The sequence below is a fragment of the Muscardinus avellanarius genome (assembly GCF_963383645.1).
Source record: "Muscardinus avellanarius genome assembly, chromosome: 14".
Taxonomy (NCBI): Eukaryota; Metazoa; Chordata; class Mammalia; order Rodentia; family Gliridae; genus Muscardinus; species Muscardinus avellanarius.
Window position 1 is genome coordinate 40,713,704 of NC_137800.1, and position 26,184 is coordinate 40,739,887.

General features: G+C 37.6%; 1 protein-coding gene across 2 annotated transcripts in view; it reads right to left on the minus strand.

The window, feature by feature from the left end:
* Nucleotides 1–9,570: 9,570 nt before the first annotated feature.
* Nucleotides 9,571–26,184, minus strand: part of PCM1 (pericentriolar material 1) — a gene marked incomplete at both ends in the record, with an annotated part of 99,300 nt that continues 82,686 nt past the window's right edge. For both annotated transcript variants that reach the window (XM_080710063.1, XM_080710062.1), the window contains 7 exons: nucleotides 9,571–9,705; nucleotides 9,799–9,891; nucleotides 11,517–11,776; nucleotides 12,594–12,663; nucleotides 24,188–24,348; nucleotides 24,744–24,879; nucleotides 25,140–25,202. In XM_080710063.1, the coding sequence (XP_080566189.1) occupies nucleotides 9,571–9,705; nucleotides 9,799–9,891; nucleotides 11,517–11,776; nucleotides 12,594–12,663; nucleotides 24,188–24,348; nucleotides 24,744–24,879; nucleotides 25,140–25,202 (918 nt within the window). The remainder of the gene's footprint in view (nucleotides 9,706–9,798; nucleotides 9,892–11,516; nucleotides 11,777–12,593; nucleotides 12,664–24,187; nucleotides 24,349–24,743; nucleotides 24,880–25,139; nucleotides 25,203–26,184) is intronic.

Below are 26,184 nucleotides of genomic sequence, written 5' to 3' on the forward strand. Positions count from 1 at the left end.
AAGATTGTGAGGCTCTTCCCACCAATAGGAGCAAAGCACAGAAGCTCCACAATGAAAATACCCAGTTTTCTGCCATGCTATTCCTGATGCTCGACTTAAGTGATGGCAGGATTGCTTTTTGGAAAAAGTAAAATTCACCTTGCCAAGTTGCTTTCAAATGTCTTTTCTTATGATGCCATATAATTTCTAACATTTCTTATAATTTCTCAATTGATGGTAGTAGAATAAAGATAGGGTAAAGCAAAAAGCATTCATATGTAATATAATCCAAAGTAAATTTGAAAATGGTAATTCAAAAAGTTATTTGAAATACTAATTCTGGACTATCGGGATGATGGCGACCGAGAAAAGCGGGGCTTAGGAGCCCCACTAACAACCAATCTCCATTACCACAAAATCAGCGCCTTTCATAGCCAGAAAACACCATCACCAGAGAAACAAAAAAATCACCAGGCTCCAGAGAGGAAGGGGACTCAGAACGGAGCTCAGAGCCACAGAGGAGATACACCGGCCTCACGCCCGAGGACGCAGCAGCAGCGCCTTGCTGCCGGTGGCAGCGGTGAGTTCACCGGACGGCTACAGCGAGCCAAGGTGAACTGCTGCGGAACAGCCGGGCGGGATTTTTCGGCGCAGGGAGCATCTAAAGCTCCCAGTGGCTGAGCTCAGCACATGTTTCAGGGACTCAGAGCGGAGCTCCAAACCAGAGAAGAAATACGCCAGCCTCATGGCCGAGGGCGTGGCAGAGGCACCATATTGCCACTGGCGGCAGCAGCAGCGAATTCACCGAGTCCACTACAGCTCCATCTGCGCACTCAACAACAGTGAGTCAAATTGCGGGCCCCAGAGGAGAAATCCCAGTACTGCACTCCCAGGGACTTGACCTAGTGGGAGAGTGGCGGTGGCAGAGATATCACACCATAGGAGAACGCGCAACCTGGCACCCCCCATAGTCTAAAGCAGCCTCTATCGACTCTCTGGGTCGGAGACTCTGTGATACAACCCAGTAAAGGAGTAGTGGGGTCTGAGATACCACAGACTCGAGATCCAGAGCACCTTAAGTGAAGTCGTAGTGACCCAAGGGAAGAACGCAGAGAAGGCACAAACTTCCTAAATCATGGGAAAGAGGAATAATACTGGAGCAATGAATGCCCACAACCCCACAACATCAGAACCCGATAAAACAGAAATTCAGAGATTTCTAGAAGATCAAATCAGGAAAATAACTGTAGAAATAATAGAGGTGTTTTGAAAAGAATTCAGAGAGAGAGAGCCAAAAAGAGATAAAGGATTTAATTAATGAAGTAAAGGCCTCAATTCAAAGTACAAACAACCGATTAGACCACATGGAGAATAGAATCTCGCTCTTAGAAGATGATCACTCCAAAAATGAATGCATAGTTTCTAATCTAGAAAAAAATATCCAACAGCAGGAATCTGACATTGAAGAAATATGGGCCCATTTTAAGAGAGCTAACCTAAGAATAATTGGAATAGAGGAGGGAAAAGAAGGTGAAACCAAAGGGATCAACAATCTCTTCAAGAAAGTAATAGCAGAAAATTTTTCAAACATAGAGCAAGAGGTCGAAACACAGGTCCAGGAAACTTATAGAACTCCCTTTAAACAGGATTGGAGAAGAGGATCCCCACACCACATAATTGTCAAAATGACCAATGTGGAAGCCAAGCAGAGAATCTTAAAGGCAACAAAAACAAAGGGCCAAGTGACATTCAGAGGCAAACCAATTAGAATCACTCCAGACTTCCCAAACCAAGTTATGAGAGCCAGAAGGGCTTGGAGTAACATATTCCAAACTCTGAAAGAAAACAACTTCCAGCCCAAAATTTCCTACTCAGCAAAACTTTCTATCAAATTAGATGGAGAAATAAGAAGCTTCCATGACAAACAGAAACTGAAGAAATTTATGTCTTCAAATCCAGCGCTAGAGAAAATACTCAGAGATTAACTACAAAGAAGAAATAGGTAACACACACCAGAACCAGAGAAACAAGAGTTTCCATCCAACAGACAACTAAGATTAGTTATCTGCGAAGATTCATTATGTTAGTCTTTTACCTATCTCTAAATTGTATTGTTTGCTTTTATTGTTGTTAATTTTTAGGATTTCTAGTTGGAATATTAATATACCTTCAGATATAGCATTTAGAAAAATTTTATCCCATTCTATCAGTAACTTTTAACTCTGTTTACATTGTCTCTGGATATACAATATTTTTTTTTTATTTTTTAGGGAGTTTGTATACTCTTCTGTTGCCTGTGCCATTGAAATCATATCCAAGAAATCACTGCCAATTTCAGTGTTGTGAGGTTTTATGACCCAAATTTTCTTCTAAAAGTTTATAGTCTTAAGATTTATATTTAGGTCTTTTATCTATTTTGAGTTAATATTTGTATATGGGATTAGGTAAGGGTCCAATTTTATTCTTTTTCATGTAATTATAATTTTTCAACAATATTTAGTTAAAAGATTATTATTTCCCCCACCAAATGTTTGTGGAAACCTTGTCAAAAATAGCTTGACAATATATGGAAGAATTTATCTCTAGGCTTTTATTTAACTCCAATGGTTTATATATCTGCCTTTAGAACAGTACTACACTGTTTCAATTACTGTAGCTTTATATGGTTTGAAATCAGAAAATATATATCTTCTAGCTTTGTTCTTTTTCGAGATCGTTTTGGGTATCTAGAGTCCATATTCCATATTAGGATAATTTTTTTCTAAAAAATAAATATATAAATATATGATAGTTTCACCAAAAATAAAAAGAAAAAAATATTCTCTGGTAAGAAAGAAATCAAAAAGAAATATTGAAATGTTATCTTTAAGTTATCAAAAACTTGATATCAGACAAATGAAACTGTTATGTGAGATTATCATTGTTAATTTTGGATAAATTGCTATAATACTAGATGTCAACCACTAAGCCAAGCATGGGAAGGAGGGATGGGGAGGAAATGGGGTGGAGGTCGGGTGGGGGCTGACTGGGCGATGTGTGCATGTATGTCTACAAAAGTTTGTATCCCACTATGATGTATGAATACAGTGCACCAATAAAAAATTAAAAAAAATATATATATATATAAAATAAGAAATAATAATTCTGTAGCTTAATATCCAGTATCCTACCTGTGCATTTCTGAAGGGTGTGTGGGTATTAAGAGTGAGGAAATGGGGGAAAAAAGGGCAACGGCAAAGTGGCACTGGGGAAACCACAAGTAAGATCTATTAAAATGAAGGCTTTTTCCTTAAGAAAGGAAAATTGATAAAAACATATTCACCTGTGATCGGTTAGACCTATACATATAAGTATCCACAGGAAAAGTTTTAATGCAAGAAATAGATTTAGTATGTAAAAGAGAGTTGTATGGGGATTTTATACCATGATGTGTTTTTTTTTTTTTTTTTTTTGGTACTGGGGATTGAACCCAGCAGCATTCTACCTCCAAGCTACATCCCAGCCCTTTTCTTTTTCTTTTTCTTTTGGTGGTACTGGGGTTCCTGGAAGCCCTTCTACCTCTGGGCTACACTCCCAGACCTATTTTTACATTTTTATTTGGAAACAGGTGTCTCCTAAGCCAGCACGCGCAGCTGGCTTCGAACCTGCGCGATCCTCCTGTCTCTGCCTCCCAAGCGCGGGGATTACAAGCGTGAGTCACCACACCCGGCTCATCCCAGCCCTTTTCATTTTTCATTTGGAAATTGGGTCTCACTAGCTTGCAGAGTGCCTCACTATGTTGCCGAGGCATCCCTGAAACCTGATTTCTCCTGTCTCAGCCTCCCAAGTACTGGGATTATGTGTGTGTGTGTGTCACCAAGCCCTGATATGATTAGTTTCTTAAATAACCAAGTTAAGTCGGGCATGGTGGCACAAGCCTGTAATCCTAGTACTTGGGAGCCTGAGACAGGATTGCAGGTTCAAGGTCAGCCTCAGCAACTTAGGCTCAAGTCCAGAATCACCAACTTAGCAAGACCCTCAGCAACTTGGTGAGACTGACCCCAGTTCAAAATAAAAACTGAAATAGGGCAGAGTGGGGTACAGCCCAGAGGCAGAATGATCCCAGTACCACCACCACCCCCCAAAAAAACCCCACAAAATAAAAAGACGGATAAAATAACCACATTGAGGAGTCTAAAAATTGCCGGCCCAGGTTCTTTGTTATAGGCATTTCCAAGTTTGGAAAGGTAGAGAATTCTCTCTCTCTCCACAAATATATGCATACAAAGGCACTTGTAGGCACAGAACTTCCTTCTGTTCCTAAAGTTTTAGAAAATGAACCATTCAGTGTCACCACTGAATCTGAAGAAGAAACCAAACATAAAGACAGGGATTAGAGTGATAATCAAGTTTCATAACCACAAGAAATGCTGGCTCTTCTAGTCAAAGTGACTGGGCAACCTTATTTGCAAAGTATATGTGAAATCCAGACTTAATATTCCTTTGACAGATGAGCTGTTTATAGATTAATGTAAGCTGGACAAGAAACAAATCAACTTTTGAGTAAATATGAAAATGTTTTCTGCACAGTATACATTAAATCATACTTTCTATTTTGTTTTGACATCAGGGAGGGAGAGACTGCCCCCTACAGGGACTCTCTTTTTGTGGATATCAGATTGCTAGGCTAGAACATTTTTCATATGCAAACCAAGCAATTCCTTTCTACTCTATAACCCTAACCACCTCCTTCTCTCTCACACAAAAACCAGTATTTTCCCTGGTTCACATTTTCCAGGGCAAGGTATGAGGCAATAGACAACTTCTGCACCCTTATAGCCCAAACTCCATGGGAATTATTACTAGCCAATCCTAAACTGTTTATTCTGCTCTGTTATGCATTTCTCCAGGATACCTAATGAAGGTTCTACCTAGACTGGAACCCATGGCTCTTGTTTTCTACCTTCTGATGCAAATCTGGTGCTTTTCCCAGTGATCCTAGGTGGCATGTGCTGATACTCTCTCTGGGACTTGTGAGCATAAGCTTTTTTTCCAAATTTAATTTCTCATTTCCTCCTGTAGCCACATTGACTTTTTTTGGTGGTACTGGGGTTCCTGGAAACCCTTCTACCTCCGGGCTACACTCCCAGACCTATTTTATATTTTTTTATTTGGAAACAGGGTCTCTTAAGCCAGCATGGCTGGCTTCGAACCTGCGCGATCCTCCTGTCTCCCCCACCCAAGCATGGGGATTACAAGCGTACGCCACCACGCCCGGCCGCACTGACTTTAATAAACCATATCCAACATTTAAATTATTAGAGTAGTATATAAAATAAATGTAAAAAAATAATAAAGCAGATGTTCACTGGCAGAAAAATGGTCTGAAGTTGAATAAGTTTTCTGGTTATCCAATATGTCATTATTTTACATGTTCTGATTTTTTCCTTTACATTAAGCAATGTCAAATAAGCCACGATACAATTCTGGAATAAATTCTAAAGCATACATGTCAATTTAAATAAAAATGCAATTCAGGGTTGTACATAGGATATACATTTATTAACAGTGAAAAAACATTTACCCAAAGTGAATGTTACAAAATACAAGGAGGACCTCCAGTCTGTCTAGCTCAGCGCTTTAGGCATTATCTCAACTTACATAAGGTTCCCTTGCTTGCTTGCTCATTTTGATTCTTTCTCCCACTATTTTTAACCAAAGTTTAATGTAAAAATTAAGACAAACAGGAATATTTAATGCCAAACCTTTAGTAATAGGTACTATAGAAAACAGTCAATTTATCTGCTCACAAGCCCTGATATTTAAAAACTAAATTACCTACTAAAATAGGAAAACAACAGATTAGACAGCAACTATAACTTTGTCAAATAAGCTAGTTTGATAAGCTTCATAGTTACTATGGTGATAACCAAAGTATTAAATATAATTCTTCCATTTTATCTATCTTTAATATGCATGCAGCGAGAGACAGCCATGGTGATGTAAGGCTTAGATTTGGTACCAAAATGAAGTTTTTCCTCTCTTCCTGATTAGAGTCTAGAAAACACAGAACTCAAGTATACATATAACTTATGATTCCAATTTCCCTGGAGTCAGTCCAACTGAGTTAAAATTCCTCATTCTGGATTGGTAGATTTCTGCATAGATTTTATTATTTTATTTGGAGAGAAATTTTTATATGACTTAAACTAAGCAGAGATATAGTAAATAAACTCAGAGGGAAATCCTCATTTAATATGCCCTGATTGGATATTATAGTTTAAACTAAGGAATCAAATAAGACTTTTAAAGGAATATCAAGCAAGTTCTTTTCTTCTAGGGTATTTTAGACCACTGTTGACAAATTTAAAAGAATACTTGGAACTCAGAGCTAATTCCCCATATCCTTCATGTGTTATTCATGGAAGAATCTGTAAGTTTAACTTACAGTTAACTGGCTCTGTGAGTCCTAACTGGGTCTATGGCAAATATGGGATAATGAGGTAAACCACCTTTTAAAAGCTGGTTTATTTAGTGATTAAGAAGTTGTTTATATTTGCTTGACTCAGTACTTCACCTGTGAACCTGCTCTCTCACTACACACAGACTCATCGTGAGGCTTTGGTCTTAAAACTATCATCTCAAAAGACAACTTTGCCCAAAGGCATACAGAATTTTAATGTTCTATTATAAAAATTTATTTCTATTTATGCCTAAATAGAAAAAGTTTAGATTTTCACCTAAAATTAATCAGAAGGCTACTTGTCTATGCAGAAATACTCTCTAACTTTATAAAGCTTATTAAAAAATGTTTTAGGCTGAGGCAATGTAGATACAATTCTGGAAAATATTCATCTAATAGATAATAATATGTAAGTTCTAAGTACTAAGAACATCTATTCTAAGCTAATTTCTTAAAAATATGATAACATTATTAACATATATTTTATGATAATTTCCCATATATCCTGGATAACCTCATGACTTGCCCTGTGCTTTTTCTTTTCCTTTTGTGTATGCTAGGAATCAAATCCAGAGTTTGTGTACACTAAGTAAGTATACTATCAACTGATCTATACTCTTTGCACTGCCTTATTCTTACAGAGGAATAGGAATGGCTGGTACCTAAAAGAATATTAAGTAGACCTCAATAGCAGCAACACTGGTATTATTTGGAAGACTGGCCTAATGGCTGGGCTTTATAATAAATAATATTATTTTTCTTATTCTTGACCATCCACTCTCTGATTTGCCTAAGCTTATATAGAACAATTTGCTGTATAGAATTCAAGATAATTTCCAAAAAATATATTTTACAGATAAGTTCAAACTTTATTTAAAACTACATTTTAAATTTACTGTTACCAAACATACAATGAGGGGGAGGAAAGACCATAAAGAAAAAGGGGAAACCAAAAACCAAAAAACCCCATAGTATATCAAGGCTTCAATCTGTCCAGAATTCAGTTTCTGATGTTTTAAACTGCCACGGGCAGAAATTAGCACATCTATCAAAAAAATGCAGTGTCAAACTAATTTACATTTGTATACAGATCAAAGGAGATGTTTATTTAGTGTCATTTTCATATATGCACTATGTCAAGAGAGTTAGATGAGCCTCTGAAGACATCTCACATACTCTGTGCTCCAACCGTTTCTGAAAAACAGAATAAATAATTTATAAATTACCTAGGAAATTAAGAAATTACTTAATAAAATTTACTTTTAATATTGTTCTCTTCCATTAAAGCTTTCACTTTTTTCTTTTTTTGGTGGTACTGGGGGTAGAACCCAGGGGCTTTTTTTTTTTTACCTCTGGGCTATACTCCAAGACCTACTTTATATATTATTTGGAAACAGGGTCTCACTAAGTTGCTGAGAGCCTCACTCAGTAGCTGAGGCTGGCTTTGAACCTGTGCTATCCTCCTGTCTCAGCCTCCCAAGTGCGGGGATTACAAGCGTGTGCCACCATGCCCAGCCTTTTTTTTTTTTTTTTTTGGTGGTACTGGGGATGGAACCTAGGAGCCTTCTATCTCCAGGCTATACCCCAGACCTATTTTATATTTTATTTGGAAACAGGGTCCCACTAAGTTGCTGAGAGCCTCACTAATTAGCTGAGGTTGGCTTCAAACCTGTGTAACCTTCCTGTCTCAGCATCCCAAGCACTGTGATTACAAGTGTGCGCCAAGCTAGGCAAACTTTCATTTTTAATATAAGATTATTACAAAGAAAATCCTACTTTAGCTCAAATCCCCTGATAAAACCCAGTTTAAAAGAACAGGTAAGGGTTCTCTTTTAAGACTAGTAGATACTGCCTCTCCCAAAAACTCCACTTAAAAGAAGTAACTATAAAAAGAATTAAATTTAGGCCAACAAAAGAAGATATGGTAGTGAGAAAACAGAAAAGGAAATACCAAGAAATTACCAGAATGCCCAAAACAGGCAGAGCATTATGAGAAAGCAGCAGCCTAGCACTAGAAGCTATACTAAGCTGAAAAATGAAAAATTGATTAAAGGTTTGATACCTGAATCTTTGACCCTCCTCTTTATCCCATTTGCAGAAAGAAGAGAGAAAAATATTTTATCTGATTTTAACCAACTTATCAACTGGTGGAAAACAACAACAAAAAAATCTTTTAGCCGGCATGGTGGCGCACACTTGTAATCCCAGCATTTGGGAGGCTGAGATAGGAAAATCGTGGTTCATGGACAGCCTCAGATTAGTGAGGCCCTTTGCAACTCAGTATTCAGTGAGGCCCTGTTTCAAAAAATAAAAAATAGGGCAAAGAAAGAGATATAGAATTTGAATTTTAAACATTAAAAGAATCATAGAATCTTCTCCCAAAGAACTAAAAATCAGTAATAAAATGTATATTCTTGCCAGGTGTGGTGGCGCACGCTTGTAATCCCAGCATTCGGGAGGCTGAGACTTGAGGATCACGGTTCGAGGACAGCCTCAGCTACTTAGTGAGGCCTTCTGCAACTCAGTGAGACCCAGTTTCAAAATAAAAGAATAAAAAATAGGGCAGGGGGTGTAGCTTGGAGGTCGAATGCTCCTGGGTTCCATCCTCAGACCCGCAAAAAAAAAAAAAAAAAAAAAAAAAAAAGTATATTTTTAGCCAGGTGTGGTGGCCTACACTTGTAATCCCAGCATTTGGGAGGCTGAGACAGGAGGACTGCAGTTCGAGGACACCCTCAGCTACTTAGTGATGCCCTTTGAAACTCAGTGAGACCCTGTTTCAAAAATAAAGAATAAAAAAATAGGGCTGGGGATATGAGAGCTCGGAGATAGAATGCTCCTGGATTTCATCCCCAGTACTGCAAAAAAAAAGTACATTCTTACCATTTTTTGTTAACTTTTTTGTACCTTTCTATCCTAAAACCATGTGCATGCATACACTATTTTGCTAAAACTGAAGATTCTGAGATGGGCAAAATTATAATAATATTGTTTTGTAATTAGCAGGCAATGTAGAATGGCCATGGGTACAACCCCTAGTACCACTGTCAAAAGAAAAAAAAAAAAAGCAGCTAAACTAAATTTTTTACAGCATGCCTCTTTTGCAATATTAGGCTTAAACTTCATATATTCAGTAATTTTTCAATATAAATTTAAAACTGATAATTCTTACCAGGTTCTTTTAATGTCTGAGAATTTCCAGCTAATTCCTCAGTCTGCATTTCACATATTTCACCAGATAAATGGTTTTTCTGTTCTTCTTCTACCATTTTCTTCCTTAGATCTGCCTTTGGGATGCACATTAAAAATATTCATAATCTTTCATCTAAACAATATGTTTTATATATGTAAAGACAAATTTTAATTTCAGAGACAAATACCTCTGAGTATATTGTAAGTTTGAGTGGTAAATCTTCAACTTTCACAAAGTCTTCTTCATCAGACTTCTGACTTATGTTACCAGATTCTGCTTCCTATAAGATAAATAATATTTAATAAAAAAACTCTATCTCTGGATCTATACCTAAGTCATCCATGCCAAGAAATACAGTGGCATACAAATATATATATTGATATATATCATATGTACATACTGATATATCAATATATCAGTAACTCTGCCATATTTCATTTTCTTCTATATTCATATTTATATGAATAAATCAGAAATCTCGAGTTCACAGAAAGAGCTACACATCTGTAGCTGAGAGCATATACTGTTAAGATTTTTTTGTTCACATTTTATTAAAAACACAGCCAATTAATTAATTTTTTTTTTTTTTGTAGGTCTGGGGATGGAACCCAGGGGCATTCTACCTTCGAGCTATACCTCCTGCCTTATTTTTTATTCTTTATTTTTGAAACAGGGCCTCACTAAGTAGCTTAGGCTGTCCGCGAACCACAATCCTCCAGTCTCAGCCTCCCAAATGCTGTAATTACAAGCGTGCGCCACCACGCCCAGCTAATACAGCCAATCTATACAGACTGAAGAAAAAATAGCAGTTGTTACATTGAGGGCTAAAATAAAAAAAATGACTATTATGTCTTAATATGTTCACAGAATTCATCAAAGCTATATCAAGCAGAATACAAGTAAACATTTATAAACTTTTTAAGTCAACTCAATTGAAACCCAATTAAAAACTTGGATTTAGTAATTCTCTTTCACAGTCATCTCAAACTCTGTTTTTCTTCTCCTTCTAATGTTTATTTTTTATTTTTTATGATACTGGATATTAAAATCAGAGGTATACTACCTCTGACCCACACTCCCAGCTCCCCCCACCTTTTAATCTTGAAACATGGCTCACTGAATTGCTGAGGGTCTTGCTAAATTGCTAAGGCTGGCTTTGAACCTGCAACCCTTCTGTCTCAGCCTCCCAGGTACTGGGATTACAGGAGTGTGCCACCATGCCCAGCTCTCCTAATTTATTTTTTATAGTACCAGGGATGGAACCCAGGGGCATTCTACCTTTGAGCCATAGCCCCCGTCCTATTTTTCATTATTTTGAAACAGGTCTCACTAAGTTGCAAAGTGCCTCACTAAGTAGCTGAGGGTGTCTTCGAAATGTGATCCTCCAGTCCCAGCCTCCCAAATGCTGGGATTATAAGTGTGTGCCACCAGGCCCAGCTTTCCTAGTATATTTTTATACCATTTACTCTGTAGAAATAAGTACTCTATTGATTTCAAATTGTTTTTAGTATTTCAAATATAAACCTTTAAGTTTACTGAAAAGTTATCAAATTTCCTAAATAGTTGAGAAGTCAAAAAAGGGTATTATAAGATTAATGAGAGGTAGTACAGTTAATTAATCCTATCCTCAGATCTGAATTTGAAATGAACTTTCCCAAAGTTGTCACCTGTAATTCATCTCTTTGGTTCTCAAAAGTATAATGAGCATAGCTTTTAGGTTTTGAGATGATCATCTTAATTCACTATCACTCTTCTGCAGAGGTTTAAAAGTAAGAAAAAAAAGTTCTAATAGTTTCTAAACACAAACTGAAGTTTGTTTTAGATTTTGAAATATTAACCTGAAAATGAATAAATAATGCACAGAAATGAAAAGCAAAAATATTTAGAAATGTAAATAATACATACATAGTCATTCACTAACACTGGAGATTCAGTATCAGGACTTCCAGCCAGAGAGCTTTCGGGAGTTTCCTGAGCAGATTTAACTTCTTTGACTCTAGGCACTAAGGTTTCAATTTCAGTTAAAGGTAATGGCAAAGGGTTATTAGGCTGTTTAGTTGAATCGAGAGTAGTGAGTGAGTCTTTATGGGTAGCACTATTTAAAGGCTGCTCATTTTCCAAAATATTGAGGTAACAGGGTTTCACAGGAGAGTTATCTTGGTCATCTGTCATCAAAAGAAAAGTCTTAACATTAGTGTAATGCAACAGTTGTTAAATTATACTATAACAAAGAAAGACCACATGTGTGAATGAGAATAATCAAAAGACACTCTGCCCTCCCCCCCCCAAAAAAAGGGCAACTATAAATTTTCTTTAGCCATCATTCCCAAATTTAGTTCATCAGATTCAACTGGGAACATTTTATTTTTATTTTTAAATTTTTTATTGGTGCATAATATTCATATATCATAATAGGATAAAAAACTTGTGGGATCATACATGTACAAATAACTGGGAACATTATAAAAATCTGATTCCTGAAACTCACCTATTAGGTGCTCCTTGCAAAATTATTCAATGTGGGTAAATATATGTCAACTTTTTTTGTAATTGCTGTTTACAAAAACAAAGCCGACTTATGTTTTCTACAAAAGATTTACCAGGAGGAAAAAGATACATATCAAGTAGAAAGTGCCTTTAAATTTACATTAAAATTTAAATGTGTTCTAGTTTTAAGCCCACAAAGGAACTTTAGATTATGAATTAATTACTGTTTATTTTGAAACAGGATCTCCCTAAACTGCTGAGGCTGGCCTCAATCATGCACATCCTCCTGTCTCAGCCTCCCAAGAACTGGGAACTCAGACATGCACCACCATGCCTGGCTAGACAATCTTTAAAGGGGTTCTTTATTTTGTCTTTTTTTTTTGGAACCGGGGATTGAACCTAGAGTGCCACAACTGCAAAGTGGCGCGTTGTCTCTGAGCTACATCCCGGCCCCCTAGACAATCTTTAAATTGAGCAGTTATTTAGACTTCTTACCTTTACTGGGTTCTTGTTCTGATAGTATACTTATGCTTTCTGCTGTTTTTTCAAGGTCATTTTGCAGAATCTAGAAAGAAAGATTTTTTTTTTTAGTATAGCCTTAAAATATGTGGTCGCTATAAGGGACACAATATAAAGCATATTGTTACTACCATAAGGTTTGGTCCAACCTGAGACCTTCAAACAAAATATATATATATTTTTTTTGTGGGTCTGTGGATGGAACCCAGGGGCATTCAACCTCTGAGCTACAATCTCTGCCCTGTTTTTCATTCTTTATTTTGAAACAGGGCCTCACTAAGTAGCTGAGGCTGTTTATGAACCACGATCCTCCGGTTTCTGCCTCCCAAATACTGGGATTACAAGTGTGCACCACCATGCCCAGCTCAAACAAAAGAATTTAAAAATACCTTCCAAAGTGTTTCAAAGAGGCTTTGGTTGCAATTACAAGATGGCTAAGAGATTTTTTTTTCTTCTTCTTCTTTTTTTTTTTCTTGCATACTGGGAATTGAACCTGGGGTATTCTACTTTCGAGCTATACCCCCAGCCCTATTTTTTATTCTGAAACAAGGTCTCACTAAGTTGCTGAGGCTGGCTATGAATCTGTGATCCTTCAGTCTCAGCCTCCCAAGTACTGGGATTACAAGCATATGTCACCACGCCCGGCTCCTTTTCTTCTTAGACAAACTCAAAACAATTCAAAGAACTAGAATAAAACAGATTTTTGTTTTTATTTTTCTCAGACTATCCTTAATCAAACTAAAAGACACCTATATAAGTAGACATTAAGTGAATGGGAGAGGAACTGACCAGGAGTGGAAGATGAACAAAACCCGGGCTTTCAGAATGAGGAGGGAACAAAACTGCCATTTATTTCACAATTGGAAGTATCAGACTATAGGAAGGAAGAAGTATAGAGGTGGGGAAGGAGTTGGTGATGAAGGTAGTGGTGGCTGTTTAAAAAATCAGCTGGGGTGTAGCTCAGAGGTAGAATTCCCGAGTTCAATCCTCAAACTAACACACACACACACACACACACACACACACACACACACACACACACACACTTAAGAAAAATGTGGTCTCCTAGGTTCTCATGCCCAATCTCAACATAAAATGAGGTTACATTTTACTTTTTATGATACTGGGGATTGAGCTCAGGGGCATTCTATCTCAAAGCTCCAGCTCCAGCCCTATTTATTCTTTATTTTGAAACAGGGTCTCACTGAGTTGCAAAGGGCCTCACTAAGTAGCTGAAGCTGTCTGTGAACCATGATCCTCCTGTCTCAGCCTCCCAAATGCTGGCATTATAAGCATGTGCCACCATGTCCAGCTTGAGAGATTACATTTTAGAGATCTTGAATCATGAGCATCACACTTAGGAGGAGGAGTGGGATTAAAAAAAGGCACTAATAAGGATACAGTAATATGTAATACTGAAAAAAAGAAAAGGTTGCATGCAAGTGTATGTACTTGTGGGACTCATTCCCACATTTAGCTCCAAAATCCTAGCAGCCAACCTTACATTCCCCAATCAGGAAAAAAGAAGACACTTCTTTGGACAAACTAAATGACTTTCCCCCCAAAAGGCCAATAGATACTGATATGCAGAGCTTCTAACAGAAAGTTGGCAGTCTACCCAAGTGCCCTACAGTATAACCCCAAAATATCCAAACCAACTTTTTAGCCCCCCAATTTTTTTCTTTTTGGTGATACTGAGGATGGAACCCAGGGACCTTCTACCTCCGGGTATATGCCAGAACTATTTTATATTTTTTTATTTGGAAACAGGGTCTTTTAAGCCAGCAGAGGCTGGCTTCGAACCTGTGCGATCTTCCTGTCTCAGTCTCCCAAATGCGGGGATTACAAGTATGCGCCACCATGCCTGGCTTGGTACATTTTTTTTAACATAAACACCCAACGTATAGCAGATACTTAAGAAAAAACCCCAGGTAGATAAAATATTGCAACCCAGTGTGGTGGTGCACACCTGTAATCCTAGTTCTACTTGAGAGGCTGAAGCAGGAGGATTGCAGGTTTGAGACCAGCCTCAGCAACATAGTTCCCCCCCATCCCCCCCAAAAAAAGGGCTGCATTTATAGGCATGCATGGTTTACACCTGTAAAAAAAAACCTAGGGGATACACACACACACACACACACACACACACACACACACACACACACGCATGCTGGAATGTACCCTGGCAGTGGAAAATCTCTGGATTCAATCCCTAGTACACACCCTCCCCTACCAAAAAAGAAAATATTGCTTCCATGAAATAACACAGCAATCTATATACAAGTAATAATCAAGGAAAAAGGTACTTAAAAAAAAAATAGGCCGGGTGTGGTGGCACATGCTTGTAATTCCCTGCGCTTGGGAGGTGGAGACAGGAGGATTACGCAGGTTCGAAGCCAGCCTTGCTGGTATAAGAGACTCTGTTTCCAAATAAAATATAAAAAAATAGGTCTGGGAGTGTAGCCCGGAGGTATAAAGGTTCCAATCCCAGTACCACCACCACCACCAAAAAAAAAAAAAAAGCCTGGTGACAGGAGCAGCACAGGTTCATAGTCAGCCTGAGCTACTTAGTGAGGCCTTCTACAACTTAGTGAGAGCCTGTTTCAAAATAAAGAATAAAATATAGGGCTAGGCATATAGTTCTGAGGTAGAATGCCATTGCCCTTGGGTTCAACTTCCAGCGAGCACACGCACACACACAACCTATGAGAGTTGAAACAAAATAATTCCATACAAGTAATAAGTAAGTAATAAGGTCAAGGACATCTCCCAGGAAGAAACAATAAGAGAAGTAATAGACCAATAAAAGAAAGGAGAAAATAATATGGGTTTATCATCAACCTATGAGGGCTAAAAATATGTAGTAACACTAATTCCAGAGGGAGAGAAAAAAGAGAATGGTAGGAAAGAAAGAAATTAAAAAAAAAAAAAAAATGCCGGGCATGGTGGTGCATGCTTGTAATCCGAGCATTTGGGAGGCCCTCCGTAACTTAGTGAGAACCTATTTCAAAATAAAGATTAAAAACAGGGCAGGGGGTATAGCTCGGAGGTCAAATACCCCTGGGTCCCACCCCCAGACCCACAGACACACACAAAAAAGTTTTATTAAATTGAACGAATATAAATTGAGAAGAACCACTGAGTACCCAAATGGTAAATAAGAGAATCACAATAATGTATAATAAAATATTTCATAACTCCAGGGAGAAAAAACTTTTGGAATAGGGAGGGAAAACATTTACAAAGAATGAGAACTAAGAAAGGCATGATGCTACAGAAGCACTGAAAACAAGAGAAAACAGTGCCTTCAAAAATCTAAAGAAAAGTAGAGCCGTGCTGGCACCATCTTCCTTCGCAGCACCAGGCTCCAGTGAGGAGGGGGACTCAGAACGGAGCACAAAACCAGACAGGAGATAGGCCAGCCTCATGGCCGAGGACCCGGCAGCAGCGGGTTCACCGGAAGGCTCCAAATCAGCGCACTCAACAACCCACTAGGCTCCAGAGAGGAGGGGCGAACAGCGAGCAGAGGTGAGCAGCTGTGGAACAGCTGGGTGGAATTCAGCAGTTTTTTCAGAGCAAGGAGCATCTAAAGCTCCCAGCAGCCGGGCTCAGCACACCCTGCAGGGACTCAGAGCAGAGCTCAAAACCAAAGAAGAGATACGCCAGCCTCACAGCCAAGGGTGTGGCATGGTGCCATATTGCCAGCGGCGGCAACAGCGAGTTCACAGAGTCCGCAACAGCTAAACATCAGTGCACTCAACAACTGTGAGTCAAATTGCGGCCCCTAGAGGAGAAATCCCAGTACTGCACCCCCAATGACTTGTGCAGCTTTGATAGTCTCGCTGGGTTGGAGATTTTTGCAGTCCAACCCAGTGAGGGAGTGGCGGTGGCAGAGATATCACACCACAATCGCAGTTCTCTGTGGGAGAACGCCCAGCCTGGCACCCCCCACGGTCTCAAGCAGCCTCGATTGACTCCCTGGGACTGAGACTTAGCGATAAAACCCAGGAAAGGAATAGTGCTGACTGAGATACCACAGACTCGAGATCCAGAGCACCTTAAGTGAAGACATAGTGACCCAGGGAAGAACCCAGAGAAGGCACAAATTTCCGAAATCATGGGAAAGAGAAATATCAATGGAGCAATAAATGCCTACAACCCCACAACATCAGAACCTGATAACACAGAAATTCAGAGATCTCTAGAAGATCAAATCAGGAAAATAACTGTAGAAATAATAGAGGACCTTTGAAAAGAATTCAGAGAGAGTCTAAAAGAGATAAAGGATGCAATCATTGAAGTAAAGGCCTCAATTCAAAGTATAAACAACTGATTAGACCACATGGAAAATAGAATCTCAGTCCTAGAAGATGATCACTCCAAAAATGAATTTAAAAAAGAAATCCAAGAGTAGGAATTTGACACTGAAGAATATGGGCACATTTTAAGAGCGCTAACCTAAGAATAAATGGAATAGAGGAGGGGAAAAAAAAGGTGAAACCAAAGGGATCAATAATCTTTTCAAGGAAGTGATAGCAGAAAATTACCAAACATAGAGCAAGAGGTCGATACACAGGTCCAGGGAACTCCCTTTAGACAGGATCAGAGAAGAGGATCCTCACGCCACATAATTGTCAAAATGACTAAGGAAGCCAAGAAGAGAATCTTAAAGGCAACAAAAACAAAAGGCCAAGTGACATTCAGAGGCAAACCAACTAGAATCACTCTAGACTTCCCAAAACAAGTCATGGAAGCAAGAAGGGCGTGGAGTAACATATTCCAAACTCTGAGAGAAAACAACTTCCAGCCAAAAGTTTCCTACCCAGAAAAACTATCAAATTAGATGGGGAAATAAGAAGCTTCCATGACAAACAGGAACTGAAGGAATTTATGTCTTCAAAACCAGCGCTAGAGAAAATACTCATGGAGATTAACTATAAAGAAGAAATAGGTAATACACGCCAGAACCAAAGAAACAAGATTTCCTGTCCAGCATACAACTAAGCAAGAAGAATAATCAGTATCTCAAACAGAAATAAAATCTTAACATGTTAGGAAGTACAAGGAATAATCCAGCAAGAGGAAATAACAATAATCAACATCCATGCCCCAAACATAGGGGCAGCTACTTTCATAAATCAAACTCTCTGTGACATGAAGTCACACATAAATCCCAATACAATAATACTGGGAGACTTCAACACACCTCTCACAACACTAGACCGATCTTCCAGACAAAGGGTCAGTAAAGATGCCTCAGAACCAAAAACACCATTAACCAAATGGACCTGTTGGACACATATAGAATATGTTACCCAACTACACCAAAGTTTACATTTTTCTCAGCTGCTCATAGCTCACATACTGGGACACAAAATGAGCACTAGCAAATTTAAAAAATGTTACATACTTCACTGTATCATTTCAGACCATAATGGAATGAAACTAGAAATCAACTATAAGAAGACCCAGAGAAACAACATAAACATGTGGAGACTGAACACATTTCTGAATGAAGAATGGGTCATAAAAGAAGAGGTGAAATCAAGAAATTTCTAGAAACAAATGAAAATAAAGATACCACATATCAAAACCTCTGGGACACTTTGAAGGCAGTATTAAGAGGAAAATTTATAGCACTGAGTGCTCACATAAGAAAAACAGAAAATCTTCAAATAAATAACCTAACGACACACTTTAAAGCCCTTGAAAAGAAGGAACAATTGAACTCCAAAGCCAGCAGAAGACGGGAAATTATTAAAATAAGAGCAGAAATTAATGAAATAGAGAGTAAAAAAACAATACAGAAAATCAACAAAACCAAAAGCTAGTTTCTTAAAAAAATAAACAAGATTGATAAACCACTAGCCAACCTAACTAAAAAAGAGAATCAACCCAAATTATGAAGATAAGGGATGAAAAGGAGACATTACTACTGACAGCGTAGAAATCCAAAGGATTATCAGAAACTTCTTTGAAAAACTATACTCCAACAAAATGGAAAATCAGAGGAAATCGACAACTTCCTAGATAAATACAACCTTCCTAAACTGAGTCAAGAAGATAGAGAACACTTAAACCAACCAATAACAATCAAAGAGATTGAAAAAGCAATAAAGAGCTTACCATCAAAGAAAAGCCCAGGACCAGATGGTTTCCCAAGTGAATTCTATAAAACTTTATAGAAAAGCTAACCCCAATACTACTCAAACTATTTCGTGAAATAGAAAAAAACGGGACTCTCCCAAATACATTCTATGAAGCCAACATCACACTAATACCCAAACCGAATAAAGACAGTTCAAGGAAGGAAAACTACAGGCCTCTATCTCTGATGAACCTGGATGCAAAACTATTCAACAAAATACTAGCAACATGCATTCAAAACCACATCAAGAAAATCATTCACCATGACCAGGTAGGGTTCATCCCAGGTTTGCAAGGCTGGTTCAATATTCGAAAATCAATCCATGTAATTCACCATATAAACAGAATCAAGGACAAAAATCACATGATCATTTCAATAGATGCTGAAAAAGCATTTGATAAAACTCAACATCCATTTATGATAAAAACACTGCAGAGAATTGGAATAGAAGGAACATATCTCAACATTATTAAGGCAATCTACAATAAGCCCACTGCCAACATCATATTAAATGGGGAAAAACTTCAAGAATTCCCCCTAAAAACTGGAACAAGACAAGGATGTCCACTATCACCACTTCTCTTCAATATAGTACTAGAGACTCTAGCCAGAGCAATAAGGCAAGAAAGGGAAATCAAAGGAGTACAAATAGGAAAAGAAGAATTCAAACTTTCACTATTTGCAGATGACATGATACTATATTTAGAAAACCCAACAAACTCAACCAAAAGGCTTATAGAGCTGATCAATAAATTCAGCAAAGTATCTATATACAAAATCTTAAAAAATCAGAAGCTTTCCTGTACACCAACCATAAATCCACTGAAAAAGAAATTCAGAAAACACTTCCACTCAGGATTTCCCACAATAAAATAAAATACTTACTAATAATCTTGACCAAGGAGGTAAAAGATCTCTACAAAGAAAATTATAAGACACTGAAAATTGAAATTGAAGAAGATCTTAGAAGATGGAAGGATCTTCCATGTTCATGGATTGGCAGAATAAATATCATTAAAATGGCCAATCTCCCAAAAGAGATCTACAGATTTAATGCAATGCCCATTAAACTACCAAGATCATTCTTCAGGGACATAGAAAAATCAGTCCTTAAATTTATCTGGAATAACAAAAAGCCCAGAATAGCCAAGGTAGTTCTCAGCAACAAAAACCACGCAGGAGGAATTACAATACCTGACTTTAAACTATACTACAAAGCTTTGTCATAAAAACAACATGGTACTGGCAAAAAAAAAAATAAATAAATAAAATAAATAAATAAATAAATACACATAGACCAATGGAGCAGTACAGAAGACCCAGAAACAAGTCCGCACACTTTCAGCCAATTGATTTTTGACAAAGGGGCCAAAAACTTACACTGGAAAAAAGATAGCCTCTTCAACAAATGGTGTTGGCAAACCTGGTTAACCATATGAAGAAAATTGGAAATTAATCCCACTTTCTCACCCTGTACAAAAGTCAATTCAAGATTGATCAAAGATTTGGAAATCAAGCCAGAGACCTTGAAGCTCCTTGAAGAGGGCATAGGTCTGACACTACAACACATAAGTACAGTTTAACACTTTTTCAACAAGACCCCAAAGGTATAACAAATTAAAAGACGAATCAATATGTGGGATTGCATGAAACTGAAGAGCTTCTGTTCAGCAAAGGACACTGTTAAGAACCTCAATCGAGAGACAACAGAATGGGCGAAGATTTTTGCCACCTACACCACCGATAGAGGACTAATATCTAGAATATACAGAGAACTCAAGAAACTCAACACTAAAAAAACAAAGCATCCAATAACAAAATGGGCAAGTGAACTAAATAGACACTTCACAAAAGAAGAAATTCAAATGGCCAATAAATGCATGAAAAAATGCTCAACATCACTGGCAATCAGAGAGATACAAATCAAAACTACCCAGAGATTCCACCTAACTCCAACTATAATGGCAATCATTCAAAACACAAACAACAAAAGATGCTGGCGAGGATGTGCAGAAGTGGGAACTCTAAAACATTGTTGATGGGACTGCAAATTAGTGCAACCACTTTGGAAAACAGTGTGGAGAATCCTCAGAAGAATGGGAACAAATCTACCATTTGATCCAGCAATACCACTTCTGAGTATCGATCCAAAAGATAGGAAACCAAACTACCAAACTACTGCATGGGTATCTATGTTCATAGCTGCACAATTCACCATAGCCAAACTATGGAACCAGCCAAGATGTCCATCAACAGATGAATGAATTACAAAACTGTGGGATATGTACACAGTGGAATTTTATTCAGCTATTAAAAAAAAACTCAATTAAATCATTTTCAGGGAAATGGATGGAACTGGAGGACATAATGCTAAGTGAGATTAGTTAGGCACAAAAAATAAGAAATCAGATGCTTTCCCTAATATGTGAGAGCTAGGGAGAAATGGGTCTTAGGAGGTATTCTAGATGAAAAAGGAAATCCTATAGAGGAGCAAACAAGGCAACCTAAAGGAGCAGAAAGGAGGGGGGAAGAGGAAAATCTCTAAAACACGCAATGTACTTAAACATATTGATGTCAACCACCAAGCCAAGCAAGGGAAGGGGGGATGGGGAGGGAATGGGATGGAATTGGGTAGGGGTTAGGTCAGTGATGTGTACATGTATGTACACACAAGTTCTTTACCCTAATATGATGTATGAATATAATGCACCAATTAAAAAAATAAAAATTAAAAAAAATTTTTAATTGGTGCATTACCGTCGTACATCTTAATGAAGTACAAGATGGTAGAGGCATACATGCACATATTGCTTATTTTGCCATTTTCCAGTTCCCACCCCATTACCTCCCCCTTCCCTTCTTCTCAAGTTTGGCTTAGTGATTTATAAGTATTTGAATGTACTCCTCTTTTGTCTAGAGTTCCCACATCTTTGACAGCATTTAATAGTTAGTATTCTTGATGACTGCCATTCTAACTGGAGTTAACCAGAATCTCAGTGTAGTTTTGATTTGCATATCTGTGATTGATAATGATGTTAAAAGTTTTTATATATTTACTGTCCACTTGGACTCTGTCAGCCAACTTTTTTGGAAACATTCAATGCATTTTTATTATATTTAATTTTTGAGTACTAATGTATCAATCAATCCTCATGTACTTTCTAACTTTGTACTATAGAGAGAATGAGATATGATTTCTAAATAAAAATAATGTATAGTTGTTAAAATAAAAAAAATCTAAAGAAAAATATTATCAGCAAAGAAGACTTTCATATATATGTAAAACACATAAAAACTAATAGGTAAATGTTTTTGTATATGTAAAGGACATCAAAATATTCATCTATTGTCAGGTACAATGGCACCAGCCTGCAATCCCAGCTACTCAGGAAACTGGTCACCAATTTGGAAGCCAGTCTCAGGAATTTACTTAAAGAAATGAAAAGGGCTAGGGATGTAACTCAGTGGTAGAACACGCATTGGTTTAATCTTGAATACTGCAAAAATAAATAAAAGTTCTTATGTATTTTTTCTTAGAGAAATTCTAGAGGATATGTTCCCCTACAATGAAGCAATAAACTAGAGAAACACAAAAGACAGGATTCCAGGAACAGACATGTAAGAAGAAAAATGGACAAATGAAATTCCTAGGTTGGTAACTACTTAGCAGATTTAAAAAACAGCTAAATCTAGAATGCATTAGAAGATGGAATGTTCCAGAAAGAAAACAAGAAAGGAAAAAAGTATATATTTAGTTTATGTAGAAAGTTCTGCTGGGAAGTATTACAAACACTGTAGAATACAGTAGAAGACTTAGGTTTGTTAAAAAAAAACTAATAAAAATTGAGACAATTATTAAATTTAGAAGGATATACAAGGTTAGGGAATAAACAAAATTACTTGGCTCAGCAGTAAGTAATATTTACAGTTTGGTTAAGTTTAAATATTTGGTTAAATAAATATAGACAGAGGGGTAGGCATGGTGGCACATGCCTCTAATCCCAGTATTTGGAAAGCTGAGGCAAGAGGATTGCAGGTTCATGGCCAACTCCAGCAACTTAGCAAGACCCTGTTTCCAAAAAATAAAAATAAAAAATAGGGCTAGGGATAGCCTGGAAGTAGAAGGCCTTTAGGTTCTACTCCTAGTACTGCAAAAGACAAAGATATAGACAGACACACAGTTCAGAAAAAAAAATAGAAGTTAAATAGCAGAAGAGATTAAGTGTGCCTCTAGGGCAGGGTGAGGTGAAGGTAGGAAAGGAAATAATTTTATTACATATCATTTTCATTTATAAGTAGCACAAAAGTATAAGTATTAATTAAAACCCCAGATTTTCTAACATTAAGACTTGTTACAAAAAATAAAAGATTAAAATGTTTAAAAAGATTACACAGAGCCGGGCGTGGTGGCGCACACTTGCAATCCCAGCATTTGGGAGGCTGAGACTGGAGGATCAAGGTTTGCGGACAGCCTCAGCTACTTAGTGAGGCCCTTCGCAACTCAGTGAGACTCTGTTTCAAAGTAAAGAATAAAAAATTCGGCAGGGGGTGTAGCTCAAAGGTCAAATGACTCTGGGTCCCAACCCTATAACTGCAAAAAAAAAAAAAAAAAAAAAAGATTACAGTGTATTTGTGCGTATTTGTGTGTGTGTGTGTGTGTGTGTTACTGGGGACTCAACCCTGAGGCATTCTACCTCTGAGCTACATCCCTAATCCCTATTTATTATTCTTAATTTTATTTATTTATTTATTTATTTATTTATTTATTTATTTATTTATATTTTTGGTGGTACTGGGGTTCCTGGAAGCCCTTCTACCTCCGGGCTACACTCACAGACCTATTCTTACATTTTTATTTTGGAAACAGGGTCTCCTAAGCCAGCGTGCGCGGCTGGCTTTGAACCTGCGCGATCCTCCTGTCTCTGCCTCCCAAGTGCGGGGATTACAAGCATGCGCCACCACGCCAGGCTATTCTTAATTTTAAAACAAAATTGTGCAGGGCCTGAGTAGCTGAGGCCAACAGAGAACCTGTGATATTCCTGTGTTAACCTCTCAAGTCCTGGGATTACAAGCATGCACCATCATACCTGGCAACAGTATTTTTTTATTTTTTATTTTTATTTTTTGTGGTACTGGGGATGGGACCCAGGAGATTGCTAAACCCGGGTTACACTCCCAGACCTATTTTATAATTTTATTTGGGAACAGGGTCTCACTAAGTTGCTGAGGGCCTCAATAAGTAGCTGAGGCTGGCTTTGAACCTGTGCAATCCTGTCTCAGCCTCTCAAGTGCTGGGATTACAGCATGTGCCACCACGCCCGGCAACAGTATTTAATATAAAAAAAAAAAAACTGACATCTTTCAGAAGATGGAACTTTGAGGTGCTTTGAGGTGGAACGTGTGCTGGTCTACTCTAGAATACCTGATTGTCCTGTTCATTTTCTTCTGTAGTTTCAGTGTTGGCCTGAAGTGAAGTCTGGACATCTACAGGGCTCTCTTCAAATTCTTCTATTTCTTCATCCTCATTCTCATCTTCTCCACTTCCATAATTAGTTAAAGCCTGAGTTTCAGCTTTGGACAAATCTAAGTTGATAAATTCAAAAATTTTAGTAAATTACACATTTTTTATTGCTGTTCGTGGGGTTTCATTAAGTGGAACTCAGAATTTGATACGTAATTTATACGCACGCCACTCCTCCAATCTGTTTAATTTTTTGATAATGGGGATACAACCCAGGGTCATTATACCTTCAAGATACACCTCGGCTCTTTTTATTTTTTGTTTTGAAACCGGGTCTCACTAGGTTGTTGAGTCTCATTATGTTGCTGACACTGTCCTCAAAACTGTTGATTCTCCTGTCTCAGTCTCTTAAACACTGGGATTACAGGCATGTATCATCAAGCCTGGCTCAACCTATTTAAATAAATGACCTTCAAAGAACTAATGTATAAATATGGTTCAAAGCCTTTAAACTTACTAATAGACACTGGGCATTCTTCACTTTCTTCATCTTCCTCTTGATCAGAAACATCAGATCGTATACTTTTAGGACCTTTAGCACCATATATCTCAGAAGTTTGAGTCTGCTTAACTGTTTCAGTCTCATCTTTGTCCTGGCAAAAAATAGTGTGATTCCATTAAGTTCCTTTAAAATGTATAGAGTATGTGTCTATCATAAAAAAAGGTCACTATGTAATAAAAATACAAACCAGAATAACTTTTGAGTCTGCTTTTTTTAAAATAAAGGTTTATCTGAAAAAAGAACATTTGGTGATTGATTCTACTCCCAAATATTATGGTAAAAGCTGTTAAAAGTCATTTCATAATTTGTTCTAAAAGCATTACTTATAGGAACAAATTTATTAGCACATACTTTGTCTTCATCATCAATGTCTCCAGCAGGTGAGCCATGATCTCCTTCAAGAATCCTTTTGGCCTAATAACAAATCAATTAAAGAGAATTTAGCAAAGTGGTAATTCAGTAAACTTTAACAAATGTTACTTATTTTAATCATCCAAATAGATAAATACTTTCTTAGAACTGTGAAGCCAACTCTTTAATTTAAATCTTTTAAATAAAAAAAAGCAGTAGTGTCTATCTGATTACTCTTTGGATATATGAAAGGCTTCTCAAACTTAAAAAAAAAAACAAAAAAAAAAACCCTTGATTGCCTTCTTCCAAACTTCATCCTTCTTCAGTCTTCCCAACCTAAAGTAAATGGTACTTCATTCACCCCAACCCGAATCAGAAAAAAAAAGAAACAGCTTTTGCTTACTTTTATTATCTAAACCACTGAATGCCTTACTAAGTCATTAACATGCATTTGTTGTTGTCACCAATCTATAGACATTAGCTTAGCATTTATTACCTGGACAATTGCAAGTCTTACAGCTGTTCTTCCCACTTCTACCTCTACTTTCCTATAGTATCTGTTTTTGTGTGTATGTGAGCATGCGCACACACTACTGAGGATTAAATCTAGGGGCGTTCTATCTTTGAGCTACCCTTCCAGTCCTATTTATTTTTTGTGTTGAAACAGGGTCTCACTAAGTTGCTCAGAGTCTTGCTACATTGCCACTGCTTTCCTTGAACCTGTGATTCTCCCATTGCAGCCTCCAAAGTATTGGGATTACAGGCAAACACCACCACTACCAGCTATATCTGTTAAATATGGTATCCAAAAAAAAAATTTTTTTTTGGTACTGGGGATGGAATCCAGGGGCATTCTACTTCCAAGCTCCACCCCCAGCCCTATTTTTTATCCTATATTTTGAAATAGGGTCTCACTGAGTTGGAAAGGGCCTCACTAAGTAGCTGAGGCTGTCTGTGAACCCAGATCCTTTGAACCTGGATCTCCCAAATGCTGCGATTACAAGAGTGTACCACCAAGCCCGGCTCACAAATTATTTTAAATTGT